The sequence below is a fragment of the Coturnix japonica genome, chromosome 5 (genome assembly GCF_001577835.2).
Source record: "Coturnix japonica isolate 7356 chromosome 5, Coturnix japonica 2.1, whole genome shotgun sequence".
Taxonomy (NCBI): Eukaryota; Metazoa; Chordata; class Aves; order Galliformes; family Phasianidae; genus Coturnix; species Coturnix japonica.
The window spans coordinates 46,920,285-46,946,197 of NC_029520.1; the positions used below are offsets into that span (position 1 = coordinate 46,920,285).

The 25,913-nt window shown below is 41.6% G+C and overlaps 1 protein-coding gene across 1 annotated transcript in view; it reads right to left on the reverse strand.

Moving 5' to 3' along the window:
• AKT1 (AKT serine/threonine kinase 1) overlaps positions 1-25,913 on the reverse strand; it is a 68,833-nt gene continuing 42,920 nt past the window's right edge. Inside the window, exons 4-14 of the mRNA XM_015865475.2 lie at positions 25,223-25,334; positions 21,943-22,090; positions 20,611-20,742; positions 20,378-20,443; positions 18,712-18,780; positions 17,919-18,044; positions 16,533-16,661; positions 12,278-12,492; positions 6,987-7,074; positions 2,396-2,498; positions 1-1,684 (exon numbers count right to left, since the gene is read on the reverse strand). Of these exons, the coding sequence (XP_015720961.1) occupies positions 1,605-1,684; positions 2,396-2,498; positions 6,987-7,074; positions 12,278-12,492; positions 16,533-16,661; positions 17,919-18,044; positions 18,712-18,780; positions 20,378-20,443; positions 20,611-20,742; positions 21,943-22,090; positions 25,223-25,334 (1,268 nt within the window). The 3' untranslated portion in view covers positions 1-1,604. The remainder of the gene's footprint in view (positions 1,685-2,395; positions 2,499-6,986; positions 7,075-12,277; positions 12,493-16,532; positions 16,662-17,918; positions 18,045-18,711; positions 18,781-20,377; positions 20,444-20,610; positions 20,743-21,942; positions 22,091-25,222; positions 25,335-25,913) is intronic.

Sequence of the window (25,913 nt, forward strand, 5' to 3'; positions counted from 1 at the left end):
TAACGTGTTAAAGCAAGTTTTATTGAAGTATCTGGAGGGAAACTTCCATATCATAAGTAAAAATACTAGAGTTGAACATTGTTAAAAAAAAAAAAAAACGATGACTGTTCTCTGTGCAAACACAGCAGGCTCTGATGGAAAGGGGAAGCAAAGGGGTTCAGAATATACGCCTTTCCAAACAAAAAATCAAATGCTACTGAACGGTGGTACACGGCATCGGCTTTTATACAGTCAAGAGAACAACAAAAAATAAACCAACACAACCAAACAACAACTGAGAAAGCAATTTAAGAGAATGCAACCTACAATGGAATAAATTCATTCGCAGGAGAGACAGAATAAGATTGCTTGGATGGAAATTACAAAGGAACGGATACAACAAAAGTAGGGCGCGGGGGGTTTCCACTATGGTTAAAAAAAATGAAAAACAAACAAACAAAAAAAGAATTCACTTTTTGAACACCATTATTATTCCAACATGAGTGAAGTTCCAACCTGGGTTTTGTTTTTTTCCTTATACATGGGAAACACTGTTAAAGTGAATCTTCAAGAGTGAGAAGGCACCGTGAACTGTCAGCTGATACCTTTAATGCACACTCAAGAAAGAGGAAATGATCTGGCATGATGCAAAAGAAAAAAATCATTAAGTGTTTATATATATTCATATATCTTTTCATAACAACGACAAAAAAAAGCGGCAACAAGTCATTACTTCAGTGCCAAAATGGACGTCTGCCTGGGCAACTCGCTCGGTCAGATGGTTTCTCACGTAGACCTGTACGGTATTTGTATACAGTGGTGAAAGCGGGTGATTCTGTGTTGTTGCAGTTCATATTAATTGGTAAATGAAGCATTTGCTTTGTTCTGAGAAGCCAATCCTATGGAGTATTCCTAAACTACACAGATGGAATAATTAAATGCGCTGTCCTGACTGGAATACTCATCTGTACTACGCAGCAATGGACCAGATTCCACTGGGTTCGGTTTGATATGTAATGTCTTGTAGCAGATGTTATAACAAAAATAACTTTTGCTTTTTGATTTACCTCACTGAGGCCATTAATGCTGTTCCTATAGTTGGTTTTCTGGAGCTGGATGACACTTCGACTGCTGTCCAAAATGAGTTTGAACCTTAATTCCTCCAGAGTTTGTTCACTTTGTTGCTTCTATTATTGCACTAACTACTAAAGTCTTATATCTTCCTATATAAATCTAATTGTTCAGAGTGCAGATTCTATATTTAGACAATGAACTGTATGAAATAAATAAAACGAGGGGATTTTCTGGTCAGAGTTGCTGATATGTTGAATACCTTAATTCATTCTAAAGTAAACAGTTTTGGTGCATATTCTTACAAACCTACGGTCGTTCAGCATAAGAGCCTTGACGTAATACTTTACGAATGGATTTGTTTTCCTTCTCAAAAATGCATCAAAGAATTGTTTTAAATACAGAATCTGTGAGGCTTCCTACAAATTCATCTAAATCGTAATACAAACACAGTTTGTAATTCAGATAATATAGAAAGTTCTCTAGTGTCCATTGAAGTAAGGTCCCCAAAATGCAGTCTGTTTTGTTTCTGAGTGGGAAAACACTGCAAAACATTAAGCGGTTCCACTGGCTGAATAGGAGAACTGAGGAAAATGAGGTCTTCTCTCATTGTCTACACAATCCATGCTGTCATCTGGAGGAAGAAAAACAAACAAAACAAACCCATTAGACAGCATTTGGTTCTTTTTTTTCAATGTACATAAACAAACATCGAGATAACACACAGTAAATTTCACTCAGAAAATTCAGTGTTGGTTTCTTCTTCCACAGCTAGAAAGGACAAAGAGACATCGAGTCTGAAATCTCCCCCCGTTCACTGGCTATCATAGAAGATCCTGACTTTATGCTCGCTGTGAAATGGCTGTTTAGATGTCTATTTAAAACTGCTGGGGGGTTTCATCGCTTTACTTCACATCTTCAGTGTTCTGAATCTTTGGCAGTTGCTATTTCAAAGCACTGAACACGCTCCATCAGAATGAAAGACTGACTGAGGACGGACAATAGCCCAAACACAACCGACTGTTTGCATGTGCAGTGTGTGAACAGATGTACGCAGTAAAGCTCACGGACGGAGCTTTTTCCCCAGCTGAGGACTATGTAGATTTTGAAAGGACAACAGTAAAAGAAACTTCGGTATCTTCTAAAATGGGTTTTCCATTTCTGAAGCAGGAAAGGTACGTGGGAAGTTTCACTTTCATTCTGAAATTCACCCAAATTCTTGGTCAGATACATGAAGACACATGCGTGTGTTTTTTCACATGTTCTAAAGAGGCCGGGTAACCTTACAGCAAATTGTTTCTGCTGGTCTGGAAAAGACAGTGGGTAATGTTTGAGAGAACTTTACCTTGGTCAGGAGGAGTGATTGTAATAGTCTGTGCTGTAAATTCTTCATCAAAATACCTGGTATCTGTTTCCGATGTAACTTGTGGCTTAAACGGAGGTACAAGCTATGAAGAACAGAAAGATACTGTTTTTTACAGGTTCATGAAGGACTGTTCCAAGCAGGCAGGGTCTGAAGCATGGTTATAAGCTACAGTGGCTTCAAAAAAAACCCAACAATCCATAATAAAGGGACAGTATGCATTAAGGCTAGGGGTGCAATTATGAGGCCTTTAAGACATTGTGCCTCTAGAATTTAATTGTGCAGAGAAAATCCTACACTCCTAATGTCACTTCAAGTAATAAGTAACGTACATATAAGAGTTTAAAGCGAACAGTCTATACTGCCCATCCCCTTATCATTCACAGCCCCCTTTCAGATACTGAAAGGTCTCCCCAAAGCCGCTCTTCTCCAGGCTGCACGCACAGCCTCAGCTCTCTCAGCCTGTCCCCCCTCGGGTCATTTTTGTGGCCTTCCTCTGAACACACACCGATAGGTTCACATCTCTCCCATGCTGAGGAAAAAGGGTAGTAACACTGACACAAATATTCCAGCTATAGTTACTGTGCCCCAGCAGCTCAAAACACCACTGGGCAGCAGCCTGGAGCAGCCTGAGAGAACTTGTGTCACAGTAGCAGCTATATTAAGCATTCTGCTCCAAAACCCCAAAAAGCTGTTTGATGTAAACTCTGAACTTAAGAATAAAAAATAAATAAAAAATAAACCCATCATCCTCTCGTTACAGCACTGTTTGGGTCCTATTCTTGAAATGCACTTGGGCAGAAGGGCCAGAAATCATTCATGTGTACACAGGCAAGCACTGGCAACAGGAACTCCAGATGGAGCTGAGCTGCTTGAATGGGGCTGGAGGACGAGAAAGCTTGGGAAGGGGGTGCCAGAGCCAGCTGCATGCAGATGCACGGAGCTGGAACACAGACAATTTTGGAGGGCAAAGTCTCCGGGATTCAGACCTTGCTCACCTCCCCCTGCATGGTTACATGAGGAACACGATGTAAACACTGCCCTCAACCTGCCCACAGAGGGCACGCACAGCTCGGTGCTGGGCTTTGGGTCGCCCACCACTGGGGTTAAACGCGGCCATCTTTTAATAGCACTGAGCCACACTAGGCAACAATTTTGGAGCGTGATTGAGGAAGTGTATGGCTTCCAAGCTGAAACCACAGGGAAAGGTTCATCTGGGCAAGTGGTAAATGGCTCCGACTGGAATTAAGCAGTGACCCTGAGATGCACTTTTGCTCTTGCAAAAATAAAGCGACAGAAACAACTACCTGGAAAATATCATCAAATCTTGAATGTGCAAAGGGTCTCATTTCCACCTTCACATCTAAGCTGGAGGAAAGCTGAAGAATCATCTGCTTGGCAAGTCAGCTAATAGGAAAATCACTGCCTTCCAGCTCCTCATTAGCCTTCCTTTTGAGAGCACCTAACAGCGCTGTCCTGACTTTCACACACGACAATACAGCCCCTTTTTTTCAATGTAAAGCCTCAACACATATGGCTTTATTTCCAAATACAAAGAAGCATTCTACAGTTTAAAACCAATCTTTAAATACTAAGGGACGTACAAATTCTATCTTTATTACAGAAGGGAGCAAAATTACAGTACGTATTCATCATCCCTTTTTAATTGCTAATTATTCTCTGTTCCCAAGTATGGCTTCAAGGAGCCTGGAAACGTTCCTGTACAAAAAAATAGGTCGGGCTTTATGTCCTGAATTTAAAACGGAACAGGAAACCGGATATCCCAAAGCCAGTAGTCCCTCTGAGCCCTGCAGTCCTCCCAGAGCTATTGAAGAGGGAATGCTGCACATTGTAATGTTAATAACGCTCTTCTCCATCAAGTCAAACCAGCACATAATGCATAAAGCCCCGCTGAGGATGAGTATTATTTATCATATCATCTCTATCCTTTCTCCTCGTGGCAGTTTTCTGCCTGTTACCTTAAAGTGAACCTGGGTATGCTGTTTCACAAGCCCTGTGTGCATGTGCACACGAAGCTCGATCTGTCCTTTTTTAAGCTGAGGGTGGGTTGGGCATGGCAGAGCTCCCAGCCGCTGTGGCTTGCTTTGCACAGCACACAGTGATTTAGGACTTGGGCACTGCAGCAGACACCTGAACCGTGCACATCAGAGTGACTTGGAGCAGCAGCCCTAAGTCAGAACGCATGTGTAATGGGCAACTGCTGCCTGGATCATTTCTTCCTTTTATTTTAGGATCTGTTAAAAGCAATTTGAGACAGATTATGATGCGCCCACAAGACAAAATTCTTTTCCTAGCTGTCAAATTCAGAACATTAAGCTGGAAACAGAGGGGAAGCCGCAGAAAGCTACACTGCTGGCTTTAGCAAGCAAATATGTTGCTTTACTGAAAAGCTGTCACTGCAATAGCTCTGCAGCTCAACCAGCAGAGAGGTGCCACCTGTAGCCTCCCACTGCTGCAGACCAGCTTGATACCCGCAGGCTTATGCTGGCTTAAGAGGCAAAAGAGCCCAGTAAAACCCACATGTGATTAACATCTCACTGCGCACGTCTCACTTGTGGATGGGCAAAACACTGCAAATTGAACTGCACCTTTTGTTACACCAGGGACAAACAGCAGCACTTTTCCAGGGCGGCCTAATGAATATTTTACATTCTCAGGACAGCCTCAGTTATGAAAAACTGCTTATAACTCAAAGCACAGCTCTGTTCCCAAAAAGCTTAATTACAAAGCAAGCGTTCTTGAGTACCCTAAACCTGCACTCATAAACATATCTGCTATTTTCTGGAGGTTGGGGGTACTTGTACAACAGGTAACAGCTGACATCAGATTACAGGTGCAGTACTAATGGGACAGGATCAAAACCAGAATCCAGCCTCCTTGCATAAGCCAAAGTCAGAAGTAGTCTCAATGGCTCTTTCCTCCTAAGGACTCAGCTCTCACGATTGCCTGGTAGTTTCCACAACAGTCTGGGTCAGTATTATGGTGGGACATTTCACAAAGACTTTCTCAGCCATACAAAGAAATAGTAGATAAACTCAAGCTTCAGCTTGAGCGAGTTCTCCTCCATTGAGGGAAACAGTATGATGATGGTCCTGCTAACAAGTAACTTCACTGGACATATGGGAACCCTGGTACCAACTTTGTACTTTAAACTGTGAAAAACCAAACTACTTGGTTTGCTAGCTGGGTGAAAAAAGGGATAACCTACAGCTTGGAACAATAGTTCAGATATCCTTTGTACATGATACTGGATATGACCCACACTGCTCCCTCCTGCCCAAACCTACCTCATGACTGCATGGGACTCTGCAAGAGACATTCTGAAAGGACAGAGGTCTAAAAGCTACATACACTTTCAAGGCACAAAGAGCTACTTTCTAATTTTTCAGTTCCCTTTAGTCATACAAATCTGAGAGGAAGTGAACAAGGAGGAAACAGAGCTCTCCTTGTGTAGAATCACTGGACAATTCTCTTACTACAGTAGGGAAAGCAGTGATGTTATTCTCTGCTTTCTAAGAGAACAAAAATTGCCCTGCATTAGTTTTACCAAAAGAATCCAAAGAATTAGAACTAACTCTTTTCTTGCCTGCTTCCATCAATTGGAGGGAGAACTGAACTCTACGGATAGATTAAACCAGACCTGGTATTGCATGGGGCTGCAGAGGGAAGGAGGGAAATGAGGGAAGGCTGGGGTTGGGTGAGATCATATGGCATCAGTATATGGGAGCCCTGGATCACCAGGACAAAGCATTAGTTAGTTGAGCTTCACGTGACTGTTAGGAAATGGTGGCTGATGAGAATTAAATGGGAGAGGACAACAGCAGATCAAAAGCATCAGCAGGGACATCACAGAAGAGTGAGTGACTTGGGAGTGAAAGGGCAGTGAGACAGAGCAGCTGAGGAAACTCACTACAATGCCTACAAACTCAGTGGGTCACAAGGAAAGCTGAGAAAAGCCATGAAGTGCAGACACTTCCCAACATTCCTATATCACCACAAATACACAGGTGTATTAGGCCTGAATTGATACGAAAGACTGTACTTCACTGTGCCTGCTGAATTCAGCCTGATTTTATCATTTAAGACAAGAAAAACAAAGGGAATGGCACAGCCAGTCTTCCACTCTGCTTCTACTAAGTTTTGCTTGCAGATGCTCAGGAACCAGCAGTTCCCAACTTTCAGGCTCCATAAATCACAAGGGATACATGATTTGATAGCAAGAAATGGCAACAGGAATTCACAGGAAATGCCATTTCAAAAGCCTACACAGCATCTACGTTTGGAAGCAATTTTGGCTACATCCTATTTATGCAGTCACAGAAACCATCTCTCTTATTGAGAGGCTTCTCTCTCAATGCAGAAAAAAAAAACCAAACCAAACCCTTTGGTTCTGAAGCAATTCAGCCATGTGACTTTAAGAAGCAAGGAGCAGTTTGGCCTTGATAAAAACAATTTCAAACCTCTTCCATGGAGAACTTGTGTGTACTGTACCAAAGGCAACAAAATCTGAGGCGCGCTACCATTCACCTTGGGAGAAGAGTTGTTTAAGTACCTTTTTCTCGTATACATCTTGCCAAACAATGCCAGCAAAGAATTTGTGTTGCATAATCTCCTTGGCATCATCAGGACCGCCTCCTAACCTGTTTGGGGCAAAAGAAAGAAGTGTTTGAATACAGTTATTTTTTCCTCATACAATTTTTATTACACGGTACTGAAGAAATTTGGAGTTTACATAACACATTCCAGAGCAGCTCTGGCATTTGCTTCACATTTGTTTTCTCTGCAAGGCCTGCTGGAGTCTATTTTAGATGTCAACGCGGTTCCTCTAAAAGGTTTGAAAACACATTGAGAAATCTTAGTATGTAATTAAGGCTCCTGTTAAACAAACAGACCTCAGAAAGGATGCTGTCCTACGGCCTAGAGCAGATACTGCAAGGAAGGGTCTAAGCAACCTGGCCTTCCCTCCTCTTAAATTAACAAGTCACTGCCCCTCAGAGATTTCAAGAGCAGAGCAACGGCAGCAATAAAACTGAATTTGATTTTGATGCTTAAGAGAGGCAAGGACTTTTAAGACAAACTGATCTATGCAATCTGATTTAAATTTCCATTAAAGAAAACAGTTGACAACAGCAGTGATAATATCATCTTGTATGCAAATCCTTCCTCCTCTTCAGTTTCAAGAAAGCACAAAGGGTGTTTTATTGGTTTAAAGGTAGATCAAGATAAAGCATTTTTATTCCAGAATAAAACTGTCCACGCAGCTTATAGACGTAATCAGTTTAGTTGCAGTCTGGAGCTAACAGATGCTTAAATTTAGCTGTGGAGGTTAAAGTGCTGCCTGAAATACCAAACCACATCTGCACACGAAGACCATGCATTGTGAAAACTGAACACATACTGAGCAATCAGCAGGAGACTTACACCAGGTAACAAGGTGATGAGACTCTCTGGCTTTTAAGTGCAAGACGTGCTAACCCTGTTAACCTAGTCTGACCTCTGGTATCTGTGAGCTCTCTGTTTGCTGCCATCCCAACACCACTGGCAAACTGAGAAGTTAACTTGATGTTATGGGCTTGGAACATTGGCTCCAGGTGATCAATGCTTACTAGCTCAGCACCCATGCTTGCTCCCTGTCCCTGTTTTATTTAGTGGCACAGCATTCTAAGGGGTTTGCTTGTCTTTGTTTCTTCAGGAAATCTGCAGTGTAACACACAACAGACTGCCAGGCTTCAAGTCACAAAGTGCTGAAGGACACTCTGTCTCCCCTGGTAAACAGTAAGTGCAAGCCTAAGTCCATCCCAAAGCCCAACTGGCCACAACAGGACAGATGATGGCTCTCCTCTCCGTGTGCCAGCATGGCATACAGCTGCAAAGCCACCTGGAACAGAGACAAACGCCAGGGTAGCCTGGGAACAGAGACAAAATCTGTGAGTAATCATCTCTCGGCTGGTTCCCTGCAGGTCTAGAGAGTTTGCCAAGTCTATATCAGGCTCCTCCACTGCTTCCCTGGTGCAGATGAAGACGGCCAGTGAAGAAGAGGGTGGAATCGATCAGTTCTTTCCTCCTTACTCCCAGATGGCACCAGGCTGCACTCCAGCATCGAAGTTTAGGAGTTATGAAGTGACTGTAAGCTACAAAGAACCTAAGTACTGTTTTGCACAAGTATGCAGAAAGGCTGGCTGATTGCAGCCATACACAAGTGCTTTGGAGAATACATGATCTATTATGAGCCTTTGTTCCACGAAGGGCAAATACACACTCAGGAAAATGCCAAGAGAAACCCCAGATGTTTTACTTACCTTTTAAAAACCGATACTATTAAACAAACCCATTCAAATCTAATGGAAAAATGATAGAAAAAGCATGTTTTGGATATGAACTTATTCCCAAATATGCTTGTGCTTTTCAGAATTATGATGAAAAGACCCTCTCAAGGTGAACAAAACTGCGTCAGCACCCAGTGCAAAAAGCATGCAGAGAATTTAGAGCCCAACAGGTTTGTTTCTCATAAGGATCTGCAACAACTGAAGAGAAATCCGCCATGAACAGCAGACTTTTTCAAGGCTCCTGTACAGTGAAGTTAAATTTTATACACCTAAGTCCTCAAACAGAACCAAAACCAGTATAAACAGAACTTGGAAATAAAAGGCTGCTGAGACTTACAGTATAAAAGGAAACATCTCAGAATGCGTAGAGACTGAAAAACAAGTTTTTAAATCCAAACTGGTCTCCTTAAAACGTACCTGCTGAATGTTTCTAGTTAAATTAATAATTTCCTTCAAAATCTGAGACCCTCTGCTTTGGTGCTTCACTTAAATTCCAAGAAGAAAATTAGATATCGATGCAACATTAATGTTGAATTTAATTCATTTCCACACTTTGGATTTTCACGGTATTGTGTGTTACCTGCAAGTTACTTGATAAACACGTGGAAAGAGGCTGAACACTGGAGGCCACCCTCCTCTATGGCGGGGTGAACAAAGGGATGCAGTGAAAACAGCATCAAAATTCAGGGGGAACAGCCCTGGAGGTCCCTCAGGTTTAAAACCTGCCAAGGTTCAGTGCCTCTGAGGATCTGCTGGTTGCAGTGCACCCACACACCTAAGCTCAGCCCATCTACATGGAGCCCTCTGATGTGTGCCCACCCTCACAAGCTGCAGACCCTACAGTTAGAATAAGAATAATAAAAATGCCACCAACTTTGCTGTTTTATATGTACAAATATGCTATGACTACCTCCTCCTATTTGATCTATGATCACAAAGCAGCAAAGGAGAATTTCAGGTCACACTGGAAGGAAGTATTGGTAGAACAGATTTCTTCCTTCTTAGGAAAATTAAGGCTCACATTACAAGATTAATAAACTTATATCAATCCCAAAAGAAACTTCAAAATTCCTTTTCTCTTACAAAATGGATTTTATATGACCAAATTTAGAAAACAGCTATTATTAAAAGCAGAATGCAATTTACTGTTCTTCATATTTTCCCCATATGCCTGGGAGTTGCTATTACCAAAAGCAGAACGCTAACACTGCTCCTCTATTTCCAGCTCACGTACAACAGGTAATTTGTAAGATTTAATTCACCAACTCCGGTCACAATTCATTACCAACTTACAGTGAGTTTCATTATTTCAACTTTTTTGGGGGTTGAGGTGAGAGGGATTTTACTGGAAAGGAGAATACGTCCCTGTTTCATTTTCCTTTTGCTCATCTCTGTCCCACTCTCAAGCCCACTAGCAGTAACTAAATGCAAGTGATGATGCTTTCTGCCACAGACCCTACAATGAAGCCAACTTTGCCAACCACTGGGCTTTGCTAAGGAGGGGATTTCTGTTGAATTACACGAATTCCCCCAAACATCATTGATAGGCTAATGTGGAATGGACTGCTGGGCATGACGTAATTTCAACTGACTGTACTTTGAGGCTATCTGGGTGTTTTCCTTTAACGTGGCTGAATGACCTCATAATGAGTCAATCACCACATCTGTCAGGCGCCCACCCCAACACAGACCACACCGTGTGAACAGCTGACAGTAAAACCCATAACAAGGGCAGGGCAGGACTCAGGACTGCCACCTCCCAGTGCCCCCAGCTCACCTCTCCCTGCTGCCTGAAACGCCACCCAGTGCACTGCATTGCAGAATCCCAACTGCAATTCAAAAGCTGAATGTACAGTGATTGGGGAGAAACCAGTATTTAAGAATGGTCCACGATCCAAAAAGCTTGGGGAGGCACGGTGTAATTAGCAAGGTGCAGGCTTCTCTACTCTATAGTTATTTCTATCAGCAGCAGGAAAATCATCTGTCCAACACATCAGAGCATCAGTGGTTCCAAGCCTGCTGAAGATACATGTGAAGAAGTGGCTATTTGTATAAAATGAGCATGCTGTGGAGTAATTATTGGCATTGGAGAAACCTTGCAATCAGAAACAAGTGGGCGTTCTTTGTTTGTAAACAAACTGTATTTTGGTTCATCAGAGATGCTCCTTTAAGAACAAATTACAGCAGATGCTACTTGTGTTTCCAGAGATTGAAAGGCACCACCTGAATAAGCTACAAGAGGGTCACAACTGTATTTAACCCAGGGCTTTTCTAGACAGGAATCCCGTTGGCAGGGGCTGCAGCCACATTTGCTGTGTGGAGTACCCAGGGGGTTGCTAATCCATCACACAATTGAAAGCAGTGATGGAAGCAGTCCACTCCTGTGACAAAAATCCCTGCTCCAAGAAATCCAATACTGGCAAAAACCATTTTCACGTTAAGTGTGTGTGTACGCACCAACTAAACAAACATCACAAAAACTGGGATACTTGTTACCTACACCTCATGTGAAAGGTTTCCTAGCTTGAGTTCTTTTATGGTGGGAAGGTTCAGAGTCACTATCTTCGTTTGTTTAAAAAGTGTCTGGGCTGACAAGATAGCAGGTTTTCAGACTGATGTTTACCCTTAGTGCAAAGGTCAACATCCTTTTTGGATCCTGTTCTATTTTTTGTTACATTTTGTTTGTTAGCCATTAAGGATTTGAGGTTTTCTTTTTTTTGCTGACGTTGTTTTTGTTTGGTATTAAGACAGAGGTTACTTTTTCAAAACAAAAGGAGGAAATGGGAAAAGTAGATTAAAGCACAGTATGAATTCCACCATAAACATGGTACTAACACCACCACCTGCTGTCCAAAGCAGGATGACAGATCACTGGCACTGACTGAACAGAAAATTCAGAAAGCTTACTGTAAGCAGCCCAAACTTGGATAGATGGTAAAAGAATTACTGCAGAGCAGCTGATAACTCACAGCAACGATCAGATTAATTATGACCAAAAGCAAGGTTAACTTGCTTTGTCCCAGGCCATAGTTGGCAGCCACCATATTCTGAAGGTCAAGCTTCTGATCAACAAAACTGCTTCACGTTGCCACCTGCAAGCCAGCTTGAGTCAAAAGTTAAGCTGAAACCAAATAGGTCTGTGCGCTACATCCCTCAGCTCTACTTGGTGGATGATAATTTTGTGCCAGTTAAAAACAAATCCAGAATTTCATCCAAAATGCCTTCCTCATTTTGAAATACAGAAATACTGGCATGAGTGCATTCAGTATCCCCTTGGGCAGAATCCTCTTCAATTGCTTCTCAATGGTGGAGATATGGATCATTTAAATGGCAGCACAGGAAGAGCCACTTAAAGTCACTTGCCTAAAAAAACAGCTCCCTTTCACAGACATACCTCTATGTAGCAAAGTTATTAACTTTTCTTGTGAAGGCCTTAAAATACATTTTTCCTTGACTTATTATGCTACTTCTGAGTGCACAAGTGTTTAAAAACACAAATATTAAGAAACAGTCTCACCTCTGCTTAGGATCTTTCTTCAGCAAGCCTGACAAGAGAGATTTTGCTTCAGGTGACAAAGTGCGTGGAAATCTAATCTCTTCCATAAGGATGAGTTCAAAGAGCTTTTCATGGTCCTGATTGTAGAAAGGGAGCCGGCCACACATCATTTCATACATTACAACTCCTAATCCCCACCAGTCCACTGCACGACCATAGTCATTATCTTCCAGCACCTGTACAGGGGTAAGGAGAAGGCTTTAGAAGGCATTCCTACATTGGGAATGAACTCAAGAGGCAAAATTAACACCAGCAAATTTCATGTTCTCGCATTACACAGCTGAATCTATTAGCACAGAGTGTTTTCAGAAGATCCTCCTTGAAAACAAAGGTCAAAGGAGACAAAGGAGAGCACTGTAGATGAGCAAGATGGGGAAGAGAAGAAAGTGTGCACGTTATGTCAACTTTCCTCTTCTCTTCCTTCTTCCACCCTCCCCCCTCTCATTACATCCATGGTAAGTAAGCAGAACCTTTGAAAGCCCAAAGGCTGAGGACTGTTCTCACATTACAGAGCCAGCTGCTGAATTTTCACTTATTCATCACAAACTGTTCCAAGTGGGATCTCATTAAAACATATATATACATATATATATATATATGTGTGTGTGTGTGTGTGTGTGTGTGTGTGTTTTTGTTTTTTTTTTTAAATGAGATCCCATTTAGAACAGTATGTATATACACACACACACACATCATCAAGGAGCCACTTTGGGAAGAGGTGAAAAGCCCATCGGTCTGTTACTTCACAGGCAACAAACTGAACATCACAATCATCCCTGTATTAACCTGCTCCTACTCAAAGGGCTACTCTGCACATCACAAAAGACCACCCACACACACACACCAAATGACTAACCCACATTCAGCCCTATGAGCCAGAACTCCCCTCCTAACACCTGACCCACTGCAAGGCTGTAAAATGGCAGCCAATATGAAATACTTCCCTTCCTCCCTCCTGTGGGACTTGCACACTGGCTGCAATACTGAAGGCCCTCACATCAGGGGTAAGCTTCTTCCAGTTCTCACAGCAGAAGAGGTTCAGCACATTCATTTTTTCCCCTCCCCTGGGCATTTCTACCCAACAAATCCCTGATTAATGCAGGGCTTCAGGCCTCAGCAGTGCCCTTGCTCCACAGAAGTACTTTCAGACTGCGTTCCCCATCCTTTGCACCAACGGTTGCTGAGGAGATCAGGAACGTTTTGTGGCTCATGGAGTGGATGTAGGGAGCACTTCTCCAGACTTCGTGTCTCCATTGCAGTTGTCTGTAGCTGACACCAACAGTCTCATATTCCAGCCCCTGTCCTCAGGTTTTACTTGTCATCTTCAGTCTTCTCACAGGTTTGCCTGTGAGCCCTGAACTGTGTACTGTCACCAAGTGTTAAAACCACCACCAGGCCACCACCATTCCCTCGGTGCACGGTGGCTTTACATTGCTCAAGTACAGAATTCCCTGCATTCAAAACTAAAAGGGTGAAAGAGTCAGCTGAAGTTGGCAGCTTTCCCTTTAACAGAAGCAGGATCCGAACCTCTTGGAAACCTTCAGAATTATTTTTTTTTGCTATGCAAAACTTAAATACTGAGACTCCCTGGAACCACTGTTTGTGCTGTGCCTCCCTTTATTCACTAATTATTCCCCTTAATTATCTGAACGAGGGAAAGGGCCTGCAGTAAAAATCAAAAGGCTGCCAGGTATTAGATTACCCCACGCTGGTCTATTTACAGCATCCCCTGCCGTATGATTCACACCAAACGACAGCTGGCTCTGCAGCTGCCCCGTATCTGTATATGGCCGACACAGCTGCTGGCCGGACAGGATTCCAGGAGCCGGCCTTCTCGAGGCATTGTGGCCCTTGTGTGACTGTGCAGCTCCTGCACAGAGTGCCCCACTTCAATCAATGCTTCCTGCTTGAGTTTACCTAAAATTAATTTGTCATGGGGTCTCTGTTTGTGTATTTATAGGTTGCTGCAGGAGCTACGAGAGGAGTGGATTGAAAGCAAAATGCCACAAATGCTTTGGTTGTGGTATGGGCAGTGCTACAGGTGCTTTCAAAAGGCACAAAGTAATTCAAACATGATTTCACTGAGGATAATACAGCTGCATTATAGTGCAGGTTGCTAACTACAACCCTTTCCTCTCCTCCATTAATTCTAAAATGCTTATTTCTTCAAAGTGCTTTACCATGAATGTGAACACATAAGTGCTCATACTTGTAATTGCGCAAAGCAGAGCAATGGTACCAGTATTAAAATATACCGTAATGAAAAAGGGATCGTGTGTCTGTGATTTACTGCAGTGTGCAGGACAGCAGTGAAACAAGGTCATTTCACTTAAAGGATGATCAATTCCTAACAAGCAGCTCTAGACTGCTGTGAGATGGAATGTGAAAGAGAAGGCACAACAGCTGTAAACATCACAGTCACTGATATATCTGACACATCAAAGTTGACATGGTTCAGTCACTGTCATCCATGCACAAGATTCCAATACGAACCTAAAAACAACTATCCAACAACTGTAAAAACAGGCTGCTCTACCAGATTCAAGTTACAGACACAGATAACGAGAATGAGACCTCTGCTTTTAAGGATGTTTGACCCTAAATGCACACAACATCACTCAAACACAAATTCCACATTTTTTGCATGCTATCAACCAGACGACAAAAGCCTCCAGAGTTTAACACTCCAGCTCACAGATGGATTTGAAAGTAAAGGAGAGAGCTGGGTTAATCAAAAGGATCTGTCCTTCAGGGTTCTGGATGAGCCAGCCAGTCATTAATATGAAAAATAACAGCAAATAATACTACTGAAAAAACAACATAATCTACACAGGGAACTGCCATGCACTAAGAGAAGAAAAAACAAATACTTTTTGATCACCTCACAAAATCCCCAATGAGAAACTGAACTTCAGCTGCTGATTTGAGGAGGAGAGTCACCAAATGAAAGCCATGTTTATGAATAAAAAATACTCTTTGTTGCGCTGCTAATTACTCCCTGCATCAGTGCATCTCAAATTGAGCTGCACAGACCCCAATTTAGACATACTGAAGATTTCTAGTGATCCATGGAGAGCTGGCTCCACCTCTTTGCTGCAAGCTACTTCGACAGGTGCCCATGTTCCTCATTATTACCAAGACTGCAGGCCCTTGAGAGCAGCTGGTAGTTAAAACAAAAATATGAGAGCATACAACTGCCTCCACTGCCACCACCACGCAAGCTGCAAAAGCAACGATCAGCAGCAACATCAACTCTCCACAGCAATATTCCTCCTCCACTTTGGTCTTCTGTGCTTTGTACCTCTGCGTACTTGGACTCAAGGAAGATTTGCAATGCACAACTCAGAGAAAGAATACGTCCTGGGTGTGCCTGCAGTGCCTAAACTTCTGGCAGCCCAAGACTTGCTCCTGCCTGTGCTTGGAGCTGGACAGCAGCCGTAACGCTATGGGTAGCAAAGTGCAGGCAATGAGCCCTCCTGTGAGGTACAGGGCATGAGCTCAGGCACCGTGCCCTGCTAATATAGCAACTGCTTCCAGACAGCTTGGAGCGTAGGCAGAGAAAGCCAGCATCTGCCTGCAAAATACCACGTATACATCTCCTCTATCACACAATTTCTCTTTTGATCTGCCCTTAGCTAACTCACTGCTCTGACAGCACCTGTGTTGCACAACTTCCCAAAGAAGTATTTCCAGGATGAATGTTACAACCATGGATTTGGATTTTATGTTTTGCAAAAAACAATTTGTTGTAGAAAAACAGCCCCCAAAATGTATGCTTGGGGATTCAAGTTCCCTGTTTGGGCTTATTCCCATAATAAATTAACCCTGAGGAAGACCTTGTGTGTTTTCAGCCATGAAGCAGTTGGCAGTTTAAAATACACGATGCTAAACACAGAAAAGAAGAGCTTGCTCCTTTGCACAAAGTTTTGGTGTTGTTTTGTTTAAATGAGACTTCTGACACAAGAAGTAAGCGCTCCTCTGTTAAAATGTAAACATTCCCTGGAGCAACAGGAAAATGCTACCGCATCTGGAAATTATCACACGTCTTCGTAGCAAAGGTATGTCCCAGAATGATGAATAAAAGATTTTGAGTATGTGTTATGTAACAGCAGTGCTGTATGAACACATTACGGAACAGGAGTTATTACGGATTGGTAAAGCTGTCATGGATGGCATTTAAACATATCACTTTGCCTAAAAGCCAGTGTAAACAGACCTCTGGTGCGAGATACTCTGGAGTGCCACAGAAAGTCTTCATTGTTGCTCCATCTTTTATGCCTTCTTTACACAGTCCAAAGTCTGTAATTTTTATGTGTCCATCTTTATCCAGCATCAGATTTTCCAGCTGAGAAGAAAACCCAAAGGAAACATTAGACATAACATACGCTGCTCCTGAGCAAATCAATAAAAACCATGAATTTCTGCAGATTGATTACAGTTTTGAAACGTGTTTTCACTGGAGTCTGAACTATAGTAGCTGCCAAAGCAAATATATGCATTTATATCACTTTCCCTAGTTCTTTAGGGAGCATTAGGGGACTCATTTGCAATCTTTGGGTAACTGGTCATATATACAAAATGATACTGAATGTAAACATATTTGTGCTTCCAAAAATATTATCACCAACAGAACATCAGATTCTTTTAAAAATAATGCATTGTTACTCCTCATATAACTTCATCCCTGCTTTTATTCTTAAGTGACTGTGTACAATATTCTGTACTATTAAAGAATAGTAAATGAATGAAAGTAAATATGTAAGTTTAAGGAACTGTTTGTCAGAGTTCCTTTATATGAGAGTCATTTTGTACATCTACCCAACACTTGATATTCATTCTAGTCTGCACTACCAATTTGTAACAAGCACGATTTCAATACAGAATGTCAAACTACGTAAGAAACAAAGTGCAATTTCAAAGGAATCCCACTCATATGGGATACAAAATCCCAGCAGGAATCCCTAGAAGCACTTTGAAGTAGCCTGCAAATATTACCTTGCATGCTCCCAGTAGCATCACCTCATTCTCTCCTGAAAACACTTCTCAGAAAACCAGTTTTGTTGTTGCAACACCCTTGAGAACTTCCCAAGTTTGTTTTTCCTGAGATTCCTTACTCAGTACTCTTCCCTCTCTGCTCACCACACATAAGCCATTCGAACTTTATGCAATTTTTTCTCTGCAAAAAGGTACTACGAAGATAGTGATGCACAGCAGATTGAAAGGAAGAACAACATCCACACAGTGTGAATTTGCATGTATCTGATAAGACCTGGTATGAAGAGTCCAGAATTGTATTTCATCACGTGTGAAGCCAGAAAGGTTTCTCTTGGAACAAGCAGTCAGGTGAGAATACAACCCACAATGCTCAGACCCTCTTTGTATTCTCCAGAACACTGTCAGAGCCCTGATAAATGCACTAGACAAGCTCTCAGGCTACAAAGCTGCTTAGACACTCTGTAAAGTCAAGCTCGACAGCTGCAATAACTGTTATGTTAAACTTCAGTCAGAAAAGGCTTTCTTACAGTCAAGGCTCATTTACTTCTGTGACTAAGAAACCGAAAGCCCAAATCCAAAAAGCCTTTGAAATTGTTTTTCTACATACCTTCAAATCTCTGTAAACCACATTCTTCTCTGAATGCAGGTAATCCAGCGCTGAAACAATCTCAGCTCCATAAAAACGTGCCCGGTCTTCAGAAAATACGCGCTCTCTCGACAGATGGAAAAACAACTACAAGAACAACAGTGTATCACATTTAGATAGTGAATGTTTTTGAGTTACATCTAACACTTTGCAGGCCATCACGCATCTGATGTTACCTGAGAGAAAACCCCATCCACACCCAGCTGCGTTCCCAAATGTTTTAAAAACCATCATAAACAACACATTATAACTCGTACTCACAGATGTAAGCTAATAACTAGTTTGTATGCTACACTTTCTTCTGTGTACAGAAAATAAAACCTTTAAATCAAATTACAGTTACGTATTATAGCTATCCTATGGCACAGTTCAATGTTGATATTTCATCTTTTCCTTCTTAAATAACAGCATTTTTCTGCACTTCAAATTCTCTCCATAGTGATGTGCTCATAATGTTCATCTAGAAGTATTAAAACCTGCCTGAAAAGCAAACAGAAAGTCACTTTTCTGAATAACTAAATGTTAAAGTATGTTGCCATCATATGTAAAATACAAACCTACACCCAAACCTGCACTAAGATGAAGAAATATGTGTCTTAATATTAGTTAAAACTGCAGACAGCTCTGTTTAGGTGGGACAACTAGGATTAACTAGAAATGCAAACACAGACCTTAGCTAAACAATGGCAAGCACAATTAGTAGTAGTAGTAAAGGAATATCCTACATTATTGAACATTATTATGTTTCCCTTACCTCCCCTCCATTAGCATACTCCATGACAAAACACAAGCGATCATGTGTCTGAAAGGAATACTTTAAAGCCTGAAACAGATTTAAACGAAAAATCAGAAGATCGCACTGACAGTTAGAAAAAGCATTTTGAATCAGTATTTAGGCAGACAAAAAATAAGATTTCAGAGGACTTTTTGTCCTTGACTCTGATATAATACTTGCAGTTTCTTGTTTGAGCTGAGTACTGATCCACCACCAACTTATTTTATTAAATATATTGAAAGCAACATTACAAACAAATCCCTTGCAGAAGCTATTGGTAATGCCTATAATGCTGTGGGAAGCCCTAACCTGTTACAATTGTACAAAATGCACTGGCAGTGTCACTGGAGTATCTTCCCCAGGCCACAGGTTCCCAGTTTGATCTCTCAGACTGTGGGCCACAGCCAAATCCAAGAGCACAAGGTTTTGCCACGCTGGCTGCAAGCCCACTAGTGTGAAACAAGTGCGCTTACAGACACCAGCCCCCTGGTCTCTGCCCTGCTCACTGCAACTGCTCTTTGTTGACAGCCTGCCAGGGGATTGAGCAATGCTATCAATATCCACTTGTGAGCAATTTGCAAAAACAGATCAGACAGAGGGTGTGATGGAGTGTCACAAGGTGTCTTTGCACAGTTGTGTCATGGGTACTCCTGCAGCAAGAGTAACACCAACTTGTTTGCCATGGTCTTATGTTTCTTGGTCACAACCTGCTCTCCTAGCTGACTTCAAGACTGCTTTGGAATTTAGGGTTTACAAAAGCAATGAAAAAATACCACATTTGGTATAATCACCATCTTCATTATTAGAGAAATCATTTTTGCACCAGCCATGGTTTCACAAAGAAAAGGGGGACCAGGTTTTAGACAGTCACCAAACATGAACTGATTATACTCGATTCTGCTAATATTTACTTTCAGAGGTCATGCTTTAAAAGCTTAAATTCCAGTTAAACTCGTGTGTACCTGGATGAGGGAAACCACCAGGATACTACGTAGGTCTCTGAAGGGTTGGAAATGATTCAAAGCAAACTCGTAATGAATACTACAAAATCTTGATGCAGAACTCAATCCAGGGAGACTGCTGGTGCTAGAGATGTAAAGTGAGGCTACAGCTTCATCTAGCAGTTAGACAATCTAAATGGAAAGCAGCAGATAAAGCACGGTCCTGCTCTCCCCTGTCCTACCCCACACTTCTGCTGGCATTAAAACAGCTCCGATTGCACAGTGAGCTGCTTGTGGGATTGTGAGAAGGAAAAAAAATACTAAAGGGCTTTTCCCACTATGTAACCCTGAACTCATCAGTCACAAGGTCAGAGTCATCCTGATCTTTGTCACAGAGGACAGCAAGCATCTGGAGGACAGGGAAAGCAAATAATTATCTTAAGAGACAGCAGCCATTATACAGGTGAGCCATAACATCAAATCACATCCTGAAACTACAAGGTCTCTGATTTCACGAGGCGCTGAAGGTCTGATCCACGAGGCTCTAGAAAGGATTATAATTTATGCTTCCCAAAAATGGAAACATACAAGAATATATAGCTGCTCTAAAAACACAGATCTCAGATGCATTATATAAACAACCAAAAAAACAAGGAAAGTCTCAGCTGTCACAATGTTATGGCACCATCGGTAGAAATACTTACTGTTAAGAATGGATGCCGTGAGTTTTGTAGAACACGGTTTTCTGTCAGCGTGTGAGCTACTTCATCCTGAAACACAGGCAGAAGGAAATCACTGCAGCGATTCCACAAATCAGGGGGTCTATTTCAAACACTACTGGAGCAATTATTTACAAGTGCTCACAGTACCCCCGTTACGACTTTCCAGAAGGCTACAGCAAGAGTGAACCAGGTTCCTAATTTTCCCATCTACTCACCTTTGCTACAATAACTTCCTTCTTCAGAATTTTCATAGCATAATACCGTCCGGTTGCTTTTTCTTTAACTAAAATGACCTTTCCAAAAGTGCCTTTTCCCAGTAGCTTAAGGTATTCGAATTCATTCATGGTCTGTTAATGACACAGATAAACAAGAATTGAATTACATGAACTACCAATAAGTACGTCATTCTCAGACTAAGATTTCTCATTCCTGTAAGAATACTATGCACATGCATTAACGCTTTTGCTTAGTTGAATTCAGGATAAACGACTCTTCCATAAAAATCACAGTCATAGAATCATAATCGTAAAATGGTTTGGGTTGGAAGGGACCTTTAAGATCACCCAGTTCCAACCCCCTGCTCTAGGCAGGGACACCTCCCTCTAGACCAGGTTGCTCACAGCCCCATCCAGCCTGGTCTTGAATGCTTTCAGGGAGGGAACATCCACAGCCTCACTGTGCAACCTGTTCCAGTGTCTCACCACCCTCACAGTAAATAATTCCTTCCTAATATCTAGTCTATATAGGCCCTCTTCCAGTTTAAAGCCATTTCCCTTCCTCCTGTCATCACATGCCCTAATAAAAAGTCCATGAGTACCAGTACACTTCTCAAATATAATCAAACCAAGAAAAACAAACCATAAACTGCCTGCTAACAGAAAACTCATCCACTACTTAGCATATTATCACTCTACAGACATTTTGATCGCTTTGTCAGTGCTCAGAAAGATTTGTATCTGCTCAGCCAAGGATGCAGAAGGCTAATGGCAGCTACAATTCAGAGTGACACGTAAATAGTCACCCACATCAGCCTAAAACCAACAACACAAAACAAGGCTGGCAGACATGCACAGCAGCCTCTGGGGGATAGTTCATATTTTATCTTCAAAAACGTCACCAGTTTTGCCAAAATTGAAGCAAAACTATGAATGTAATGGGGGATGACAATAATGAGACAAAGACACAAATAAATACTTTGGTATTATCCAGACATGGTATTTGCACAGGAGAAGGTCTGATCAATTTCAATTACAAGAGCCAACTGGAAGCCTTTGGAAAATGAAAACCCAAATGAGAGGCACAGAGAGAGCAGAAAGAAGGCTGAAGGGAGATGTCACAAAGGACTCCAAAGGGCAGAGATCTACGCTGGCAAGTACTGCTTCCATGTAAGCCAATTCAGTCAATGCAGAAACCCAAGCTCTACAAACACTATGGATTGACATATCAGTGGTTGTCAGTAAACAGGAACAGATGTGCCTTGACGGTTGCCTCTTGCCTACATTCAAGAAGACCTAAAATTTATTGTTATTCCCGCTGCGCTTGCTTACCACTTTGTGTTTTGGCTTTGTCATAGAAACTTCCATTTCTTCAGCACCTGAATTATCACTAGGAGAACCAGATCTAAAATCCATCATCTCTTCCTCCTGTTTCTTGAGGCTGTCTGCCACAGTTTGGATGGCTTTTGTCCATTCTTCCCTGGAAAAATACAAGCAATGACACTGGTTACTTGCAGCCTCAAATTAACTGTCTGCCATAGCAAGGGTCTCCAAGGAATACAGAAGAATTAATGCTCTTGAACACATCAACGCAATGCACATTGAAATATATGCTTTCAAACACTATAAATATACATTTTTAAGAGCATTTTCAGGCTACGTCTTTATCTCTAGAAAACAAAAGGCAACAGAAGTCCCCACAGTTTATATACGACTTAAGACTCTTCAGCAAACAAGACTTCTAATACACTGTCAGTCATTGGGTCAAGATATGACCTAGTGATACAGGTATTTACATAACAAAAACAGACTTGCCAAAACCAAAAAGTAGAAGGATCCCATGCCACACAGCACAAGCAATTAAACAGTTTCTCCACTCCTACAGTGCACTGAAACACATAAATCCAACTGCTGGGGGCACTATGCCACCTCTTCACACACATATCCCAAGTTTCAACAGCAAGGAATGTTCTAGGAGATGTTTTAAGTTATTCCTCTCTTGGATAGATGGACGACAGCAGTTCCTTTGTAAAATGGCAGAATGTCAGTAAAAACAGTGACAGGGGCACGGTTACAACAAAGTTTCCACAGCTGTTTCAGCAACTGCTGTTCTGCTGTTCACCCCTTTAACTTCTATGCAGACCATCTTCCCTCCACTGAACTTAAGGAAATTTCACACCTTTGAAAACTATTGTAATTAAAGTTTTTGGCATTCACCTCATTTCACAGCAGGGTTTTGGGAAGGCTTGTAAGGTGTACAGGGGCTGAAGAGATGTTTTTGTGGACTACGTGAATTTACCGTCTTTTACTGCATCTTTTGCATCTTCAAGGAATGGGATGCTGTGGTTTACTTGAAATTTGTGGGGAGACTGGCTAAACTCTTCTTCCTAGGACATCCCAGGTAAACTACTCTCATGACAAGAGGAATGTAAATAAGCAGCCAATGCTGAGCAGCGCCACATGTGATAAGCAATGTACAGGAGAAGCCATACCATCCTTAGCAATGTCAAGTTTTTTACTGGTTCTATGAAATCATATAATGAAATATCATATTAAAAAAATAATGTGCCTGATCATCTGAATTGCACTTTCTGTTGGATAAAAAAAGCAAACTATTCCATGCAGGGAGCAAAGTCCACAGAAAAAGTGCCTGATGTAAGATTGTATTAGAATCTGCACTGATTACACTTAAGATTTTTTATGATTTACGCAGTTTTTTGTTTGGGATTTTGCCTGACTAACACAGCATCCATTTCTACTTTACAGATACAGAAGACATCTAGGAAATCTCCCCTCATCTCCAAGAGGTACAATAGATGTACAGAATCACCAGTTTGGGGTTAAGGCAAAAAACAAGTCACCTTTTCATTTTCTTCACCTAATGTGCACCTATGTGATGTGTCTGCAAAAGGCAGTTGAACATACGCTATCCAGCCCCCTCTGGGGCAACAAGGTAATGTTAAACATAGGAGTTGTTTCTGCATGTTCTGCTATGCTCCCAGCAGAGACTCCTTCACTAAAAATCACAAACATAGTCCTTTGTTTAACAGTCACGTTTGTTGTTCAGAACTGGCACAGAGAAGCTAAAGGATAACTCTGCATCTGTTTCGGGATTTAGTACTGTATAGGTGGTAACTACAAGGATGGTAACAAATGTACAGAAGATATAAGTAAAAGGGGAACTCACCAGTGATGATGCTTTAGCTGAAGGAGCTGGGGCAATCTTCACTAGCAAGCAATCTCCAAGAGATGCTGCCTCAGTGAGGGTCAGCCCTTAAATGAGGTCTCAGAGGAGGTGGAGCCGAGCTCCACCCCTTCCGGAACACAGCTACATTACTCTCACCTGTGCTCCCGCAGCTGACCCAACACTTGCCTCAGCTGATTAATCAGTAGTTCACGCTGTGATTATCAATCTCCCATACAAGTACTGACTTAGTTGAGATCGTGGCCTTCTTGAAGTCAATCTCTTTGATTTCTGGGATACCAGAATTTCACTTTCAGCTTTTACATATCCAGTGTGCACAACAGAGGTGACTAACGCACAAGTTCTGAAGTGTCACTGAGCTGACTTCACTGACAAGGAGGGAGCAAAACAAGACTGAAATTTCCCCAAGTGGAAACTGTTATTCACTCACTTTAGGGTCAGTGACTGCAAAGCTACTACATGAAACAAGGACCAGTTCATTTTTCTCCGCTTTAATTTGATTTCACTTTCTTCTGAATACTGTAATAGAATCAAAAGCGATAAATAAGAAGTGTCTTTAAATCACTAAACACAAAGGCTACACAAAAGCAAAGAATGTTAGGTAGAATATTCTGATCTTAAATCCAAACATGTAACAGTCCTAGGGAGGACCATGGTTTTAAAACACTCCTTCCACTGGGGCAATAATATTGGAATAATTTAAGTCCAGTTCCTGAAGAGCAAGTAAATATTTAAATACACTGCAGTTGTAGAGTAGCTGTGCTGGAAAACTCTTCTGTTAGGAGTTAAGAGATCAATTCTCTAATGATGAGAGCACAGGATGCATGCTCTTAGTTTTGTTTCCTAACAGCTGAAATAGAAATCTGCACCTGCAGCAGATAACTATCACCTTTATTATCTAATTTGCATAAAACATTAGCAATCAGCAGTGATACTACCAACATTTTTTCCTTTAAAAACTAGGAGTCTAAAAAGAAATTAAAAGGTCAGCATTGTGATGCAACTCAACTTTGCTTGAATCTCTTTCACTTGTGTTCATCCTTCGGGAAACTCCCAGGTCAGAAACACTTCAGTGTTCACCACACAGTTCCCAGTGAGAAATGAAGCCTAACTTTCCAGAAATATCTACCTGTGTGCTGGTACAGACATACACCTGCCTTTTTTGGATACCCAAACCAACATCATTTCAGTGACAGACAATATCCTTCTTAAAAGCCAACCCCTCTTTAAGGAACTTTTTATGCTACAACACAAACTCAACAAGAGACACTCAAAAATTATTTGTTACCTTTCAGTCTAGATGTACATCACCTGATAAGAGCTCCAGGAAAGAACTTACTGTTAATGCTGAACACTTGTATCTGCTTGTCTAAGTAGTTTTATGTATTAAATATGAATGAAACATACCGCTCCTCTGGAGTCTCCACATGAAATGTTCTTTCAATTACTGTGGTCCACTGGAGGCATCGAATGATAAATGTGTTTGGTTTAGGTCGTTCTGTCTTCATCAGCTGGCACTCTACCACAATCAAGGAAGAAAGAGTCATGGTACATAAGCAGGTTTAAATAATCATTTGTCTTTATTCTTATCTAGCAAACTGTTGCAATTAATCAGCCATTGAAATCTCTGTAAGTACTTCTTTAGGCAACTTGAAACAATTTACTGTGTTGATGAAACCAATAAATAGCTTGTGAGATAGTAATCTAAGCAGCACCGAGAACAAATTCTGCTTAGAAAGGCTCCATGTTTGGTCTGCCCAGAGAGGTAAGTAGAAATGTGTTGTGATGACACAGAAGCCATTCAGACACAGATCCTACACTCCAAAGGTCATCCAGAGAAGAACACATGGACAAAGTCAGCTGATAATGCAGCAATTACATCCGCTGAAATTAAAGCCAAGCCTCTGAGTTTCCACCCTCTGATGTTCCTGACATAAAATCCAGTCTTTGGCTTTCAAGGAGTTGCTGAAAAGTGTATTTGGTCATTTTTTATTGCTCTGATGGACATTAGACTCTGGTAGAAAGCATTTCAGCCCTCAAACATTATAAAGAACAACAAACTGCAGGGCACCCCCCAGAAGAGACCCCATTCCAAGCA